Source organism: Bombina bombina, chromosome 1 (genome assembly GCF_027579735.1).
Source record: "Bombina bombina isolate aBomBom1 chromosome 1, aBomBom1.pri, whole genome shotgun sequence".
NCBI lineage: Eukaryota > Metazoa > Chordata > Amphibia > Anura > Bombinatoridae > Bombina > Bombina bombina.
In genome coordinates this window covers 1,107,793,833-1,107,810,045 of record NC_069499.1, presented here as the reverse complement: position 1 = coordinate 1,107,810,045, position 16,213 = coordinate 1,107,793,833, and the positions used below count along the sequence as shown (strand labels likewise).

The 16,213-nt window shown below is 36.7% G+C and overlaps 2 protein-coding genes across 4 annotated transcripts in view; one reads left to right on the top strand and one right to left on the bottom strand.

Annotated features, from left to right (window-relative positions):
• LOC128644897 (uncharacterized) overlaps positions 1-2,482 on the bottom strand; it is a 109,452-nt gene extending 106,970 nt beyond the window's left edge. For 2 of the 3 annotated variants that reach the window (XM_053697547.1, XM_053697562.1), the window contains exon 1: positions 2,148-2,277. The gene's annotated coding sequence lies outside the window, so the exon portion shown is untranslated. Of the gene's footprint in view, positions 1-2,147; positions 2,278-2,344 lie in introns of those variants that run through there. The other variant, XM_053697555.1, reaches the window with a different exon arrangement.
• The window catches only part of PNPO (pyridoxamine 5'-phosphate oxidase), a 28,756-nt gene continuing 14,954 nt past the window's right edge, over positions 2,412-16,213 (top strand). Inside the window, exon 1 of the mRNA XM_053697574.1 lies at positions 2,412-2,552. Coding sequence (XP_053553549.1) covers positions 2,412-2,552 — 141 coding nt within the window. The remainder of the gene's footprint in view (positions 2,553-16,213) is intronic.

Genomic DNA, 16,213 nt, shown 5'->3' with positions numbered 1-16,213 from the left:
TTAGATTAGATTAAAGGTATTCAGAGGTAAAAAAAAGTATTAATATAACAGGGTTAGTTATGCAAAACTGGGGAATGGTTAATAAAGGGATTATCTGTCTTTTTAAACAATAACATTGTTGGTGTTGATTGTCCCTTTAACACTGGTAAACCTTTTGTAATAATGCATGTTGTAAAGATGTAAATGAAATTGTGGTTTGGGAAAGATGGTGGTAAGTGTTGCATTAGAAGTCTAATATAATAGAATAAATCACATAGTATTGATTAATTGTAACTGAATAAATAAATACAAAGAAATAACCTCTGTGTAATAGTGGGAGAGGATCATTGCTTTTAAACCTATTGAATAAAAAAAAGATTTGTTTTTTTAAATCTTTATTATCACACACATAACATAAAAACATTACAACATATTGTTATATAATCCATCCCTTAACAAAATATCATAGTAACATAGTGCCCATGTCATTTTCATACATACCCATATCACAATCAAATTTACAAAGTACAACATGTAAACTATACATATTTTACTAGTATCCTGTAGTATTATCTTTTATACATAGGATAACAAACCTTATAAACTTCTCCCTACATAAAGCATATTTTTGGGGTTTTAAGACTGGGGCTAAACAGCAAGAGGTCATTCAACTACGAGTACTGCCATAGGCCAAAACGCGTCAGCTGACCTGTGACTGCCACGGAAAAGTGCAGACGTTTAACATTATATGATCGACAGCTTTTTTATTTTAAAAATATGGAATTAAAGTTAATTTTTATTGTAAAGCACTCCCCGATTCATCCCTGGTATGGATTTCTACAAAAAATGCCTGGTGGATCGAAACAACCGATAAATGGCAGTTGTAAGCAGTGTAAACACACAAGGAGAAAGTGGAAGGGACATGGTGATACTGAGGAGGGGATTAGAACTACAGTCAAAAACCAGTAGGTCTGTTTTGTGGACCAGATGATTTATAAAGGAATTTGAATTGAAGAGTGTTCTTCCCTGTGGACCGGATCATACAAGCCTAAAAAGGTATAAAAAGTTCCATTTTGTTTCCCGTGATGTTCTTAATGCATGAGATGTATAACTACTTATACAGCTGAAGTATTAGACTACTTATCAGATTATACTTTAAATACTGGCAATGAAGATTTGATTGGTAAAAGGAAAAAATCATTTTTTTTCACCCTTATCCCAAAACACTGGGGATGAATCGAATTGTTCCTGGCCTTCAGCTTTGTTTATTTTCTTTCTTCTCTCATTCTCAGTATCTAAATGATGTTGTAGGATCTTAAAGGGATTTTTAGTTCTCCAAAAAATGTTTTTTAGTGTAGAAAACCTTTGAAATGTATCTTATTATTAACCCCATTTTCTGGAAATTGAAATCCCCACAAGAACTTCACAAGCCTTATCCTTGATATACAGTATACTATGCATATATAAAAATATGAGTTTTACATTCCTTCAAGCTCCTTGGTTTTTGTATTTGGTTTACATATGTTTATGGGTGTGTTTATTTAGGTAGGCATCATATGTCTGGACCTAGCTGTTCTATGGCTAATAATGTAAAGCTTTTATTTAACCATAATGCTCTAAACTACATTACTCTGTACATGCCTGAATGAAAAGAAAAATAAGTGTACCTTGTTCCAATAAGGAGCATGGTCTAATTTACATCCCATACCCCCAGTCATTCTTCTTCCTAGCTAATAATAGATCTGGTCCAGAGACCTAATTTCAATAGCATGTCCAATTGTACTTATTTAAGTTTTTTTTTCTGTATTATATGCCCTCCATATGAGAAAAAGTCGACTCAAATCAATCTGTATAATACAAAGTAGTGTTCTTAGTCACATTAAATATAGCTAGTTGTATTTACTGTTTAAAGAGGCAGTTGGGAGATTGGGTGAATCAGGTCTTAATTGTCCCTCAAGTTTTCGGATCCTACTACACATTTGTCTTCTTTCATCTCTCTACACAAACAGACTCTCTCTCTTCTCAAGTCCCCTAACAAATACAATTATTCTGCTTCTGTTACCTACATGGTCTCTAGTTTTTGTTTCTGTTCCCCCATAATCCATAGATGCCCTAGGTATCTTTGTTTAACAGTGTATCCCTTAGGTACCCCCATCCCCCCTCCTCACCTCCATGTGTTTGTTCCTACTCTCCTTGCTTCCTGGTCCACCCCTCACACTGATTGGATATGCTGGGTTCTTCCTTCTTTTGATTGGTTAAAATATTCAGTAGCCACCCTTCGCCCTCTTTCTACTAATACTTTTCACACTGCGGACCGCCCCTAACGTTAATACCGCAGCCGGTACCGAGAACAATTCACGCCCACCTGCTTGGTCTCCGTGGCAACGAACCCTGGCACCACCTCTTTTTTGCGGCGCAAGTCTATTACGCAAATGTGGCGGTCACCACTGACGTCACTATTTCATGTAGGTCGTTGTGGACTGTTAGTTCAGGTCCGAGCTATATGCTACAAGGAGGGAAGTGACGTCATGGACCTGGGGGCAATGCGGAAGAGTTACCGGGGCGACGATGAGGTGAGAGGTCATGCATTAGAGGAGAGGATGTTTGTGATCTCATCAAACGATTAGCCAATCAGAAAATAGATATTTATTCACCGTTAAAATAATAATATTGGATAATATATATAAATAATGCATCATATTTTATTCTTCAGTAGTTCCATCTGTTGCTAGAAATAAGTAGCTATTTATAGTATTTTGCGTATTGCTGAGGGAAAGCCGAGAAAGCAATAATACTAGGCATTTCATTATGACACCATATGAAATTATGTTTCCAACCCCCAAAAGATCTTCTGAAATTAAAGGGACATGCCACCCACATTTTTTCTTTTATGATTCAGAAAGAGAATGCAATTTTAAACATCTTTCTAATTTACTTATATTATCTAATTTGTTTTATTCTCTTGATATTCTTTGATGAAAAGCATATCTAGATATGCTCACTAGCTGCTGATTGGTTGCTGCACATAGAAGCCCTGTGTGATTGGCTCACCATGTGCATTGCTTTTTCTTCAACTAAGGATATTTAAAAAATGAAGCAAAATAAATAATGGAAGTAAATTGTAATGCTGTTTAAATTTCTATTCTCTATCTGAATCATGAAAGAAATATTTTGGGTTTAGTGGCCCTTTAAGCTTCCTGACCCAAATATTTTCTTTAATGGTTCAGATAAAGCATTCAATTTTAAGCAACTTTCTAATTTACTCCTATTATCAATTTTTTTTCTTTCTCTTGCTATCTTTATTTAAAAAAACAGGAATGTACATTTTAGGAGCTGGTCTTCTAAAATTAGCCTCGACTTATAAGAATGTGGAACCTGCGTCACTTCCAGTGACGTGACATCAGCTGTTGGAGCCGGAGGTGTGTGGCGCTCACTGCACATGCGCAAGAGGCCCAACCTCCTAAAATCAGCTGTTGAAGCCTGCGCAACGGGTCGACAAATTCACTGGCCAGTATACTTTATTGCGCAGGCGTGCAGAATACCGCGCATGTGCACATGGCCCGACTCCTCACCCTGAGCTTAATAAGCTGCATCAGAGGGTCCATAATTTCTACAGGCGACTTGCCTTCAGTGCACATGCGCGCACTGCCGTAAACTGGTGTTAAAAAACAAACACAACTATTAAAAATAAAATAAATATGAGAAGCCCAAATTTTCAACTTTTACTGTATACGGTGGATTATATTAAACAATTTCATGTACAGTGTCATGTGGCCCCACAAAATGTACCGCTTGTCAAGGCCACATGACACTGCATATGAAATTGTTTAATATAATCCACCACATTCTTATAAGTCGAGACTAATTTTAGAACACTGGCCCATTTTTTATTCAGCTTGCTGATTGGTGGCTAAATGTAGCCACCAATAAAGAGGTGCTATCCATGGTGCTGAACCTAAAGTGGGCCGGCTCCTATTCTTTACTTTCCTGTTTTTCAAATAAAGATAGCAAGATAATGAAGAACAAATAATAGAAAAGTTACTTAAAATTGCATGCTCTATCTGAATCATAAAATAAAAAATCTGGGTTTAGTATCCCTTTAAGATACTGTGACTCTTCTCAAGCTTATACCTAAATTTATTTATTTTTTTGTCTTGGTTTCTAAAATAGAGTATTACGGCAGTACTTGAGAGAAAAAAAAAAGAAAACCTTGCCTGTAAGGTGATAAACTTCCAATTGGCCAACTTTTTGAGGGTTCTCAGTCTCAATAATTGGTGCTTTGAGTTGATCCTGCTATTTCTCATATCTCAGTTGTTGTTGTTTTTTATCTAAAAGAAACCTGGCTCTGCACAGTAACAACCTGCTCTTGTGCACATGAAAAGTAAAAGACATAAATACCATGAGTTCAAGAAACTGCTTGTGGCAGCCTTGAATTAGTAAGGTAGAAGTCAGTGTTTCAAAATATTCACACTACAGAAACATGACAGATATGAAAGCCAAATAAACTTGTTTTATATGAATAGTTTATAGCCTGAGCCTAGTCCTTGGATCTATAAACAAAGTGTTTGGAAGGGATGTGGACATGTCACTGTCCACCAATAGAGCTGCAGGAGTTGTTCTTACTAGCTAGTGAGCAATCTGTCCCATGACTGAGCTGTGCACCTACCAAGCGGCCGCACTCCATCTTGGGCACCTTACAATTTTGACAGTGTGTTGGTCCTTTTGTGGGTCTGATATTCAAAACCGGCATGGAGAGAAATCACGCAAAATCTTTAGGATCTCTAAATTCACATAAAGAATACTACATATCAACATAAACATGTCTCAAATAAAAATTTGTGTTTCTAATGTTTTTGAAGGGCCTCACCGTACTGACGAGACTTCTTAGAATATATTGCTTGAGCGGTGAGGTTTTGAAAATCAGGCCCTATGTCTTTATCTGTAAGACACTGATTTAGATGCCAGATCTGCAAACATATACAGTGACTTCTCTATTAGATACATTGGGCTCCATGTACGAAGCAGCGAAAGCTGCTCCAGAGCCTTTGCGGGGCAGGTTCGCATATTAGACCGCTGCTTCCTACACCCTACGCCACCTCTTAGGTGGCGAGGCAAAATCACAGAGAGCACGCTTGCTCTCGGTGATTGACAGCCCCTTCAGTCGCGTGATTGAAGGGGCGGGCATCCCCACCTTAGAACAGCAGTTATATGCCTCTATATCCTACTATCTCTGACAATCATACAAAATAGAAAAAGAAAGAAAAAAATACAATTTAAAAGGGCCATAATAGTGGGGAAATGACTGGTAAAAGTACTGCTGGACAGCCGCAAAGAACTGCTAGCACTGAGCAGAAACTGCCTGTGACCGAATCTGCAGAGGCAGCTGCACAGCCCAGCACTTGGGAACAGCAGTTCTCTGCCGCTCCTGAGTGGTATCCCTGCAATGTGGTAAGCACATAGATAAACACACAGGGTTGCAGGGTCACTATTGATACAATTGCATAATTACATGCTTTAAAGAATTAGAGCATGACATTTTTTCTACTATAATGGCCCTTTAAAGCTAACATATACATCTTTTCAGAAATTCCAAACAATTTCTTTTGGATCACATATTTATATTAGAGATCCAATGTTACAAATTCCAATTTACTTCTATTATCAAATTTTCTTTGTTTTCTTGTTATCCTTTGTTAAAATGCAAGAAGATAAATTCAGGAGTGTGTACATGTCTGCAGTATTATATGGCAGCAGTTTTGCAACAATGTTATACATTAGAAAGAACACTAGATGGCAGCACTATTTCCTGTCATTTGCTCCGGACATGTACACCCTACCTATCTAGATATCTCTTCAGCAAAGAATAATGAGAATGAAGCAAATTTGATAATACGTTTTTGTTTGTTTTTTTAAAATGTATTCTCTATCTGAATCATGATAGAATTCTTTTCACAACCTCAGATGAGCAACACATTATATATTACACCGTCTAATGATTTATTTATAGGAATATGATGCCCACATGTTTTATTTATGATTCAAATAGAGCATGCAATTGTATGCAACTTTCTCATTTACTTCTATTATCAATTATTCTTCATTCTCTTGGTATCTTTATTTGAAAAAGCAGGAATGTAAGCTTAGGAGCCATCCCATTTTTAGTTCAGCACCTGGGTTGCGCTTGCTTATTGGTGGCTAAATGTAGTCCTTTATCAAAATTGGAACTATCATTATTTTTTTTACATTGATTTGACACAAATGTAATTTTAAAAAAAATGTACTTCCAAAAGAAAAAATTGTATTTCCAAAAAATAAGTGCACTTCCAAAAAAGATTTTACTTCCAAAAAAAAAAAATTGTTTTTGCAATTAAAGATTTGTATTCTTAAAAAAAAAATGTTATTTCCCAAACAAATAAAAATAATTTTGTTTTTGTAAATTTAGATTTGTATTTGTATGTCACAATTTATGTACAATGATAAAGAATCACACACACTTGCCTTTTTGACAGCAATCTTATAACATAGGATCCACCCATACATTTAGGAGCCAGAAACCTTTGGCCATCCAAAATATTTATGTATATACCATTTTAATTGGAGATAAAGCTTCCTAGACAGAACGATATTGCAAATACAGACATCTCAGTCCCAACCATGCGGCTAGATTACGAGTTTTGCGGTATGGGTAAAAAAGCAGCGTTATGGCTCTTTTTCACTACCACTGGTAGGTTTAGCTGCACCGCACACTTTTTTGGTCGGAACGCAACGTAACTACCGCAGCTTTCCAAAAGTCCTTTTTCAATGGGACTTCCACAGCGCCGGTATTACGAGTTTGCCTGGGAGATCCATAAAGTAAACTGAAAGTCAGTAGTTATGGGTTTTATGCTACAACGACGTAACATAAAACTCATAACTAAAGTGTTACAAAGTACACTAACACCCATAAACTACCTATTAACCCCTAAACCGAGGCCCTCCCGCATCGCAAACACTAAAATAAAATTATTAACCCTAATCTGCTGCTCCAGACATCACCGCCACTATAATAAACATATTAACCCCTAAACCGCTGCACTCCCGCATCGTAAACACTAGTTAAATATTATTAACCCCTAATCTGCTTCCCTAACATCGCCGCAACCTACATTACTGCTATTAACCCCTAATCTGTTGTCCCTAGCATTGCCGCAACCTACATTACTGTTATTAACCCCTAATCTGCTGCCCACAAAATCTCTGCCACTATACTAAAGTTATTAACCCTTAAACCTAACCCAAAGTCTAACCCTAACACCCACTAACTTTAATATAATTAAAATAAATCTAAATAAAACCTACTATTAATAACTAAATATTTCCTATTTAAAACTAAATACCTATAAAATAAAATAACTAATAGTTACATTGTATCTATCTTAGGTTTTATTTTTATTTCACAGCTAAGTTTTTATTTATTTTAACTAGGTAGACTAGTTAGTAAAGAGTTATTAACTATTTACTAGCTACCTAGCTAAAATAAATACAAATTTACCTGTAAAATAAAACCTTACCTGTCTTACACTAACACCTAACCTTACACTACAATTAAATAAATTACATTAATTAAATACAATTAACTAAATGACAGAAAAAAACAAACACTAGATAACACAAAATAAAAAAAGAAATTAATATTTAAACGAATTACACCTAATCTAATAGCCCTATCAAAATAAAAAAGCCCCCCCCCCCAAATAAAAAAAAAAAACCTAGCCTACACTAAAATACCAATAGCCCTTAAAAGGGCCTTTTGCGGGGCATTGCCCCAAAGAAATCAGCTCTTTTACCTGTAAAAAAATAATACAAACAACCCCCAACAGTAAAACCCACCACCCACACAACCAAAGTGACGTCATCCAAGATGGCGTCCCTTGAATTCCGATTGGCTGATAGAATTCTATCAGCCAATCGGAATTAAAGGTGAAAAAATCCTATTGGCTGATCCAATCAGCCAATAGGATTGAGTTTGCATTCTATTGGCTGTTCCAATCAGCCAATAGAATGCAAGCTCGATCCTTTTGGTTAATTGCATCAGCCAACAGGATTTTTCACCTTTAATTCCGATTTGGCTTATTTAATTCTATCAGCCAATCAGAATTCAAGGGACGCCATCTTGGATGACGTCACTTAAAGGAACCTTCATTCGAGAAAAAACCGTCGGAAGAAGAGGATGCTCCATGCCGTATGTCTTGAAGATGGAGCCACTCCACACAGGATGGATGAAGATAGAAGATGCTGTCTGAATGAAGACTTCTGCCCGGTTGGATGAAGACTTCGGCCCGCTTGGATGAGGACTTCTGCCGCTTCGTTGAGGACTTCTGCCACTTTGTTGAGGATGGATGTTGGGTCTTCAAAAACTGTAAGTGGATCTTCGGGGGTTAGTGTTAGGTTTTTTTAAGGGTTTATTGGGTGGGTTTTATTTTTAGCTTAGGGTTTGGGCTGAAAAAGAGCTAAATGCCCTTTTAAAGGCAATGCCCATCCAGATGCCCTTTTCAGGGCAATGGGGAGCTTTGGTTTATTAAAATAGAGTTTTATTTGGGGGGTTTTGGTTGTGTGGGTGGTGGGTTTTACAGTTGGGGGGTTGTTTGTATTATTTTTTTACAGGTAAAAGAGCAGATTTTTTGGGGGCAATGCCCAGCAAAAGGCCCTTTTAAGGGCTATTGGCAGTTTAGTTTAGGATAGGGTTTTTTTTATTTTGGGGGGCTATTAGATTAGATGTAATTATTTTAAATATTTTATCATTTCTTTTTTTTATTTTGTGTAATTTAGTGTTTGTTTTTTTTCTGTAATTTAGTTAATTGTATTTAATTAATGTAATTTTATTTAATTGTAGAGTAAGGTTAGGTGTTAGTGTAAGACAGGTTAGGTTTTATTTTACAGGAAAATTTGTATTTATTTTAGCTAGGTAGCTAGTAAATAGTTAATAACTATTTACTAACTAGTCTACCTAGTTAACCCTTTAAGGACACAGCTTTCAGTTTGCTCAATTGTTTTATGATGGAAAAATTCCGTCATATGTCCTTAAGAGGTTAAAATAAATACAAACTTAGCTGTGAAATAAAAATAAAACCTAAGATAGATACAATGTAACTATTAGTTATATTGTAGCTAGCTTAGGGTTTATTTTATAGGTAAGTATTTAGTTTTAAATAGGAATTATTTAGTTAATGATAGTAGGTTTTATTTAGATTTATTTTAATTACATTAAAATTAGGGGACTTAGGGTTAGGGGTTAATAACTTTAGTATAGTGGTGGCAACGTTGGGGGCGGAAGATTAGGGGTTAATAACTGTAAAGTAGGTGGCGTCGATGTCGGGGGCGGCAGATTAGGGGTTAATAAGTGTAGGTAGGTAGCGATGACATTGGGGGCGGAAGATTAGGGGTTAATAAGTGTAGGTAGGTGGCGGCGATGTCGGGGCAGCAGATTAGGGGTTAATAAGTATAATGTAGGTGTCGGCGATGTTGGGGGCGGCAGATTAGGGGTGTTTAGACTCAGGGTTTATGTTAGGGTGTTAGGTTTAAACATAACTTTTCTTTCCCCATAGGAATCAATGGGGCTGCGTTATGGAGCTTTACACTGATTTATTGCAGGTGTTAGACTTTTTTTCAGCCGGCTCTCCCCATTGATGTCTATGGGGAAATTGTGCAAGAGCACGTAAAACCAGCTCAAAGCAGTGCTGGTATTGGAGTGCGGTATGGAGCTCAATTTTGCTCAACGCTCACTTAATGCCTGCTAACGCCGGGTTTATGCAAACCTGTAATTGCAGCGCTATAGGGAGGAGAGCAGTGACAATAACTTGCAAGTTGGCACCGAGCAGCTCTTACTGCAAAACTCGTAATCTAGCCGATGGAAAGCACAATCCTACCAATTTTGAATTTCATCATTTTGCAGTAAATTTTCATATTCAGTGATTCACAGTATGAAACTTCATAGGAAGAGATGTCACATGAAGTAAAGCAATATGTAAAAACAGACTTTTAAAAATGTTAAAGAATAAAAAGAATTCATATACCTTAGAATTTGTACCAGTAAACAGAAAACAGTTTGCATCACTAGTCAAAATGTATTAAAGTGTCTAATTTAAACAAGTTTACAAAACTATTTTTATTAATATTTTTTATGGTCTTCCAAAAGATCATACAAATAGAAGCATTCTTGCACTATGGCAGTAAAGTTATAATGAAACAAACTATCTCTTAATCAATTCTTTTTAACTGCCCAGTTAAAATATATTATCCCTTCCCTATGTATTAAACTATTGCAGGGCTCAGTGCTTAAGTGACACAAAACTACCTTAGATTCTCTGTTCTAATACCCAGCATCAATGTTTCCTAAATTGTCCTGGATTCATAATGACAATCTGAGGGCAGAGGTGCAGGGGAGGAGCTAGGCTGCATTGTGTCAAATTACTATAGACAGGAGGAGAGACACTGCAAACAACCAGTGCAGCTGATCTTACTCTGTGATTATGCACAGCACCGGACTGGGTGAGCTGTTGGGGGCAAATGGATTTTTGTATTATTTAGTCTGACAGCAATTTTCATATTTTTGCACTGTGTGTAGGAAGTGGTGTATGCTTAAAACTTACGTTAAAATCAGTAAGCTGCAGACAATACAGAGTGCTAAAGAAGATTGCTATCAGACTACATACTGAAAGATGCAAAACAATAAATTATCTACAATAGTTGCCAAGTAATCCCCCCTCTTTTACAACAGGTCAGCACAGTTCCTTATCTAGTGTGGAGGAGCTGTTTGTAAGTGTTTTAGTATTCTGATTTGTGGTAGTTTAAACATTTATCACTTAGAGAAGGTGCAGCAATGAGTTCCTGTCTAGACCTGCTCTGAGTGATCAAGCAGAGTACTTGCTGCACGCACAGCCTCACCAGCAGATCTTCCCCATTAACTTGCATCACAAATGCCCCAGCTCAACTGCAGCCCTCCAAATCTCCTGGAGGGGACATTTCCAGATAAATTCAACAAAATCCAGGGACTGTCCCTGGAAATCAGGGACTGTTGTCAACTATGTGTGTGTATATATAGGCACCAAAATATACCTGGCTCTTAGCTTTGGTAGAAAGGTTTACAGTCTACACATCTTCATTTTGAAACAAAGATTTTCTTTCCTGTCTACCTGTCATGACATCTAGCTTTGGTACTGACGCTATAGTACTGATATGGTTCTACTAGATTCTGAGCGAAAACCAGACTTATACTTAGTCAGTAAAGTCAAACTCAAACTTTTATGATTCAGATAGAGCATGTCATTTTAAACAAATTTCCAATGTACTTATATGATCTAATTTGCTTGGCACTCTTGGTATCTTCTGTTCAAAAACGCATATCTAGGAGGGCTCAGGAGTAGCAATGCACTAATAGGAGCTATCTGCTGATTGGTGGCTGCACATATATGTTTCTTCTCATTGGCTCACTTAATGTGTTCAGCTAACTCCCAGCAGTTGCTCCTTTAACAAAAGATACCAATAATGTTAAGCCAATAAATGTACATTAAAAGTTGTTAAAAACTGTATGTTCTATCTGAATCATGCATCTTCATTGAGTAAAAAATGGGGTTTTATGTCCCTTTTGATATTATCACAATCAAAGTAAAACCATATGAAGGCACACACTGTTTGGCCCAAGTTTTCATTGTCCTTCAGTGACTCTCAGTCATTTCAGGACCACACTTTTCTCTTTTAATCTCTCTCTTTTGCCTGGCTATACACAGAACTAACTCAAGCTGGAAGGGGAGCTGTATATGTAAGGGTGGGGGGTAATTCTACCCACTCTAGTGGTCAGAGGCCATCTACACACAGTTACTCGTCTGGTTCTAATTGGGGTGTGAAGAAATCGATTTGTCAGTAAGTATGAATCTGATTCAGCAACAGATTAAGTACCAGTTCATTTTTGTGACTAGAAACTGAAATTTTTGCTGTTAAATGTTTTTATTTTTTTTAGGGCATATAGTAAAAGGTAAATACAGTTAAAAGGACACTGAACCCAAATGTTTTATTTTGTGATTCAGATAGATCATGCAATTTTAAGCAACTTTCTAATTTATTCATATTATCATTTTTTCTTCGTTCTCTTGCTATCTTTATTTGAAAAAGAAGGCATCTAAGCTAAGGAGCCAGACAATTTTTGGTTCAGACTCTGAACAGCACTTGTTTATTGGTGGGTGAATTTATCCACCGATCAGCAATAACAACCCAGGTTGTTCACCAAAAATGGTCTGGTATCTAAACTTACATTCTTGCTTTTCAAATAAAGATACAAAGAGAATGAAGAAAATTTGATAATAGGAGTAAATTAGAAAGTTACTTAAATTTGCATGCTCTATCTGAATCACAAAAGAAAATAATTGGTTTCAGTGTCCCTTTAATAGGAGACAGAAAATTCTAACCTATGAACTTTGTAAATTCCTGTGCTATGCTTTTTGTTTTAACTCCTCTTACAAACTTTTTTAGCTATAGTTTTTCTTTGTATGTAACCAAGTTTGAAACTTTCACATATTTCAGTATCAGCAGCTTTGTTATCTTACTAATCATGTTGTTTATAGACCTTTTATTAGAGTTTCTCTGGATAGAACACAACTGTTCAGTTCTTTGTTTCCTTTTCTTATTGTTGGCAACATTGTCATATTTTGCAACTCCTTACTGGCTCTTTGTGTGTGATATTTATTTATGGCTGATATTCTCTGCCCATTATTGATTTTTTCTTAGCCAGATGAATATCTATCTGCTTTGACAATGGCACATTATGATTATTATTGTTATCATGGTTTTGTATTGTTTTATGCTTTTATTAGAGCTGAATGACTAGGAATCAGTAGAAAGGAAGAAGAATGGTATCTGCTGGTATATACAGATTATATAGATCATAGTACAGGTCCTTTAAAAAAAATTCCAGTGAGAAACTAACCTCGCACAGAAAATGCAATAGGCTCTGAAATGCCAAACTTAGGATGTGTTTGGTACTAACATTAATACCATAACACTGCAAGATATTTGCTCAGCACCATATAGCCACAGCCTAAAATGTATACGCAAATTAAAAAAACAGGATCTTTCAGTGAGAGACCCATTTAAAGAGCCATAAGAATTTGTTCTGTATACTTGTCAATAAATCATTTTTTAGCAGACCGTCAAGTAGTTTTGCCAACACACATTTCTATTTGAGGACTGAGGGCACACTTGCATACAATAAATAGACACTTTTTATTATTGAAAGGGTCTGTAAAGTCAAAATTAAACTTAAATGGATTAGAGTATGGAATGTTAAACCACTTTTTACTTCTATTATGAATTTTGCTTAGTTCTCTTGGTGTCCTTTGTTAAAGAGAAATCCAAGGTGAACTCGGGAGCGTTCACGTGTCTTAAGCCATCTAGCAATGTTATACATAGTTGCAAACACTGCTGCTAAAGGCACGTGCACACTCCTATCAGCCTACCTAGGTTTACTCCTCAATAAAGGATATTAGATAATATAAGTAAAATGGAAAGTTATTTGACATTTCATGCTCTTGATAAACTTGTATTTTAATTTTCCCTTTAAATATTCTTTTATTGAGGTTATGCGGAAAAGGAATACATACAGTGAATGCAATGAAACATTAAATTCAAAGTTTTCAATTGAGCAACGTAAAATATGGTATATTCATAACAAGGGTAGTTGTTTGCCATACTATGGTTTACTGAAACCTCTATTTTACTTTATAAAATACATGAGATCTCTGTTTGCTAGTATACGCTCTCCATATTACAAAAGGGGTCTTAGACTCCAAACAGGTTTGAATAATAAACTAGAGCTATGATGTTATAGAGTAATCATATAGGCATGTGATTAAATATATAATGAGGGGTCCCTTCAGGACCATTCAAGGTATAGATAATGAGAAATTAAAGGTTGAATATATCAGCGGGTAAGCACCGCTTAAATTAATATAGTATAGCTAATATATGACAAAAGTACACAGAATAAAGATTATTCTATCTCGGGAGGGAGGAATACTTCTCATTTGGTGGCACCCAATAGCACACACTGTGCTAAGATAAGTGTATAAAACTTACATACAGTTAAAACCAAGTGCTGGATCCATGTATGGGGGCAAGAGGGGGAGGGGGGGACCGCTACCTTAGTATCATCTACAATGTTGGTGGCTAAAGCATGTTAAAGAAGAAGTAGTAGATGTTTATTTGAAGCCATATGTACGAGGCTTATTACAGGTTCACAAGAGACCCATTTAAAGAGCCATAAGAATTTGTTCTGTATACTTGTCAATAAATCATTTTTTAGCAGACCGTCAAGTAGTTTTGCCAACACACATTTCTATTTGAGGACTGAGGGCACACTTGCATACAATAAATGAGCCTATTCTTAAGGATTAGGGCCTCATCTCCTTCCAATGATATTATAAGTTGGCACAAATTTGGTTGTTGTTAGGTCTACCTAGGTAAAGCATACTGAATAAATATTACACAATAATAAAGTACAAACAAAACTGACATAGCGATCTGTGACCCTGGCATAGGAAATAGGTGAGCTAAAGAAATTTGCAAGTTACATTAGGGATGCTGTATAACACCCATGCTTTCAGGAATGACTACGATACCCCCAAAATAATGAGCAATACATTAGCAAGAGCATGAAATGTTGGAGTCAATGGTCAAAGAGAAGGGACATAAACTTGGGATCAACAACATTACAAACTGTGTTAAGGGCCAAAAAAAATGGCTGAACTAATTATGTTGTAAGAAGTATGTATTACCACTCGCCATGCTTTAGAGCATTAAAGTTTCACCCCACTCCTATTGGGATAGTAGAGCTTGGAGCATACATATAATTCTGCCTTAAATCAGTTCCGTTTGCAATTTGTAAGACTTTAGGATTCAAGATGCTTCAATGTCCATCTAATCAAAGATCTTGCAATAGGTCTGAAGCTGGTAAAGTCCTCTGAGATGAAAGATTGTAATACCAGGCTGCTAGGATGATAGTTCCGTTCAGGTCTATAGAATCTTCACTCCACAACACGTCCGGGGCAGCCAACTGCTCCAACACAAGGCAGCAGGGTAAGTTCAAGATGCCCTCAAGGGGTTCGGCCGCATCCCCCCAAAGAGACTTCGAGACAAAGTCCCCATCACTCAGCCAGATATGAGCTCCGGTCTGTCGTATCATGGTTTTGGCAGGTACAGCAGCTCTCCAAGTGTGTGGGCAGCTTAGGGATAAGGTAGCTACATCTATATCATGATGATCGATCTTGCTTTCTATAGTTATACCTCTGTTTTCAGTAGGCGTTCCTCTGTAAGTAGGACGTTTTGCACTTCTACTGTTACAGTTAGCTGGTTGCCCGTCAGTGTAAAGGATTCCGGCCTGTGACTGTAATAGAGGGGCTCACACAATCTCCATGCTTTATTAGTGATTTAAGATCGTCAAAGCTATGAGTAATTTGTTGCTCCATGTTACAAAGAAGGGTGCACAGTATGACGTGGAATTCCTCCCTATTAAGCGTAGCCATACTGAACTGGTTTACCCCCGTTCTCAGGGGTGGGGGGGTTAGTTAATAATAGTGGTAGGCCGACGTCTCTTCAGCTCTGGTCTAGTAGATCAGGGACACTTAAATATTGATATGGCGCCACTCAGCTAGAAGGCTAGAAGTTGTAAAACCCATGTATGATCTGTGGATGTTGGCTTCTGTAGGATTTGAGTGATTTTCAATATAGTATCCACATCAATTTCAGAGCTGCCGGAGGAATGTGATTTATCATGGCCAGGTCTAGAAACGCCCTCCACCCTTGTATTTTCAATTTTAACTTTACTCCCCCTTAAATGGACAGTTCACCCAAAAACTTTCTCCCCTTTAAATTATTCACAATGATCCTTTTTACCTGCTAGAGTGTATTAAATTGGTTGCAAGTAGCTCCTTTACTCCTATTTCAGCATTTGAAATAGCTGATTTAGCTTGTGGTTTCCCAACCTATACTGAAAGTTTTGATACTGGCGTATATGCTATTGACAAGCCTAAGTAAACACAATCAGCAGAAGAGATTACACCCTCAGTGGGGGCATGATAGTTAAGTAATAAAATGATAATTTTCCATTGTTCTCTCTATGTATTGAGCTTTGGTGTTCCAGACAAATATAAGATAAGGAAGCAAGTCTGTGTACATAAAAGTGATAACATAATGAGATCTGATATTA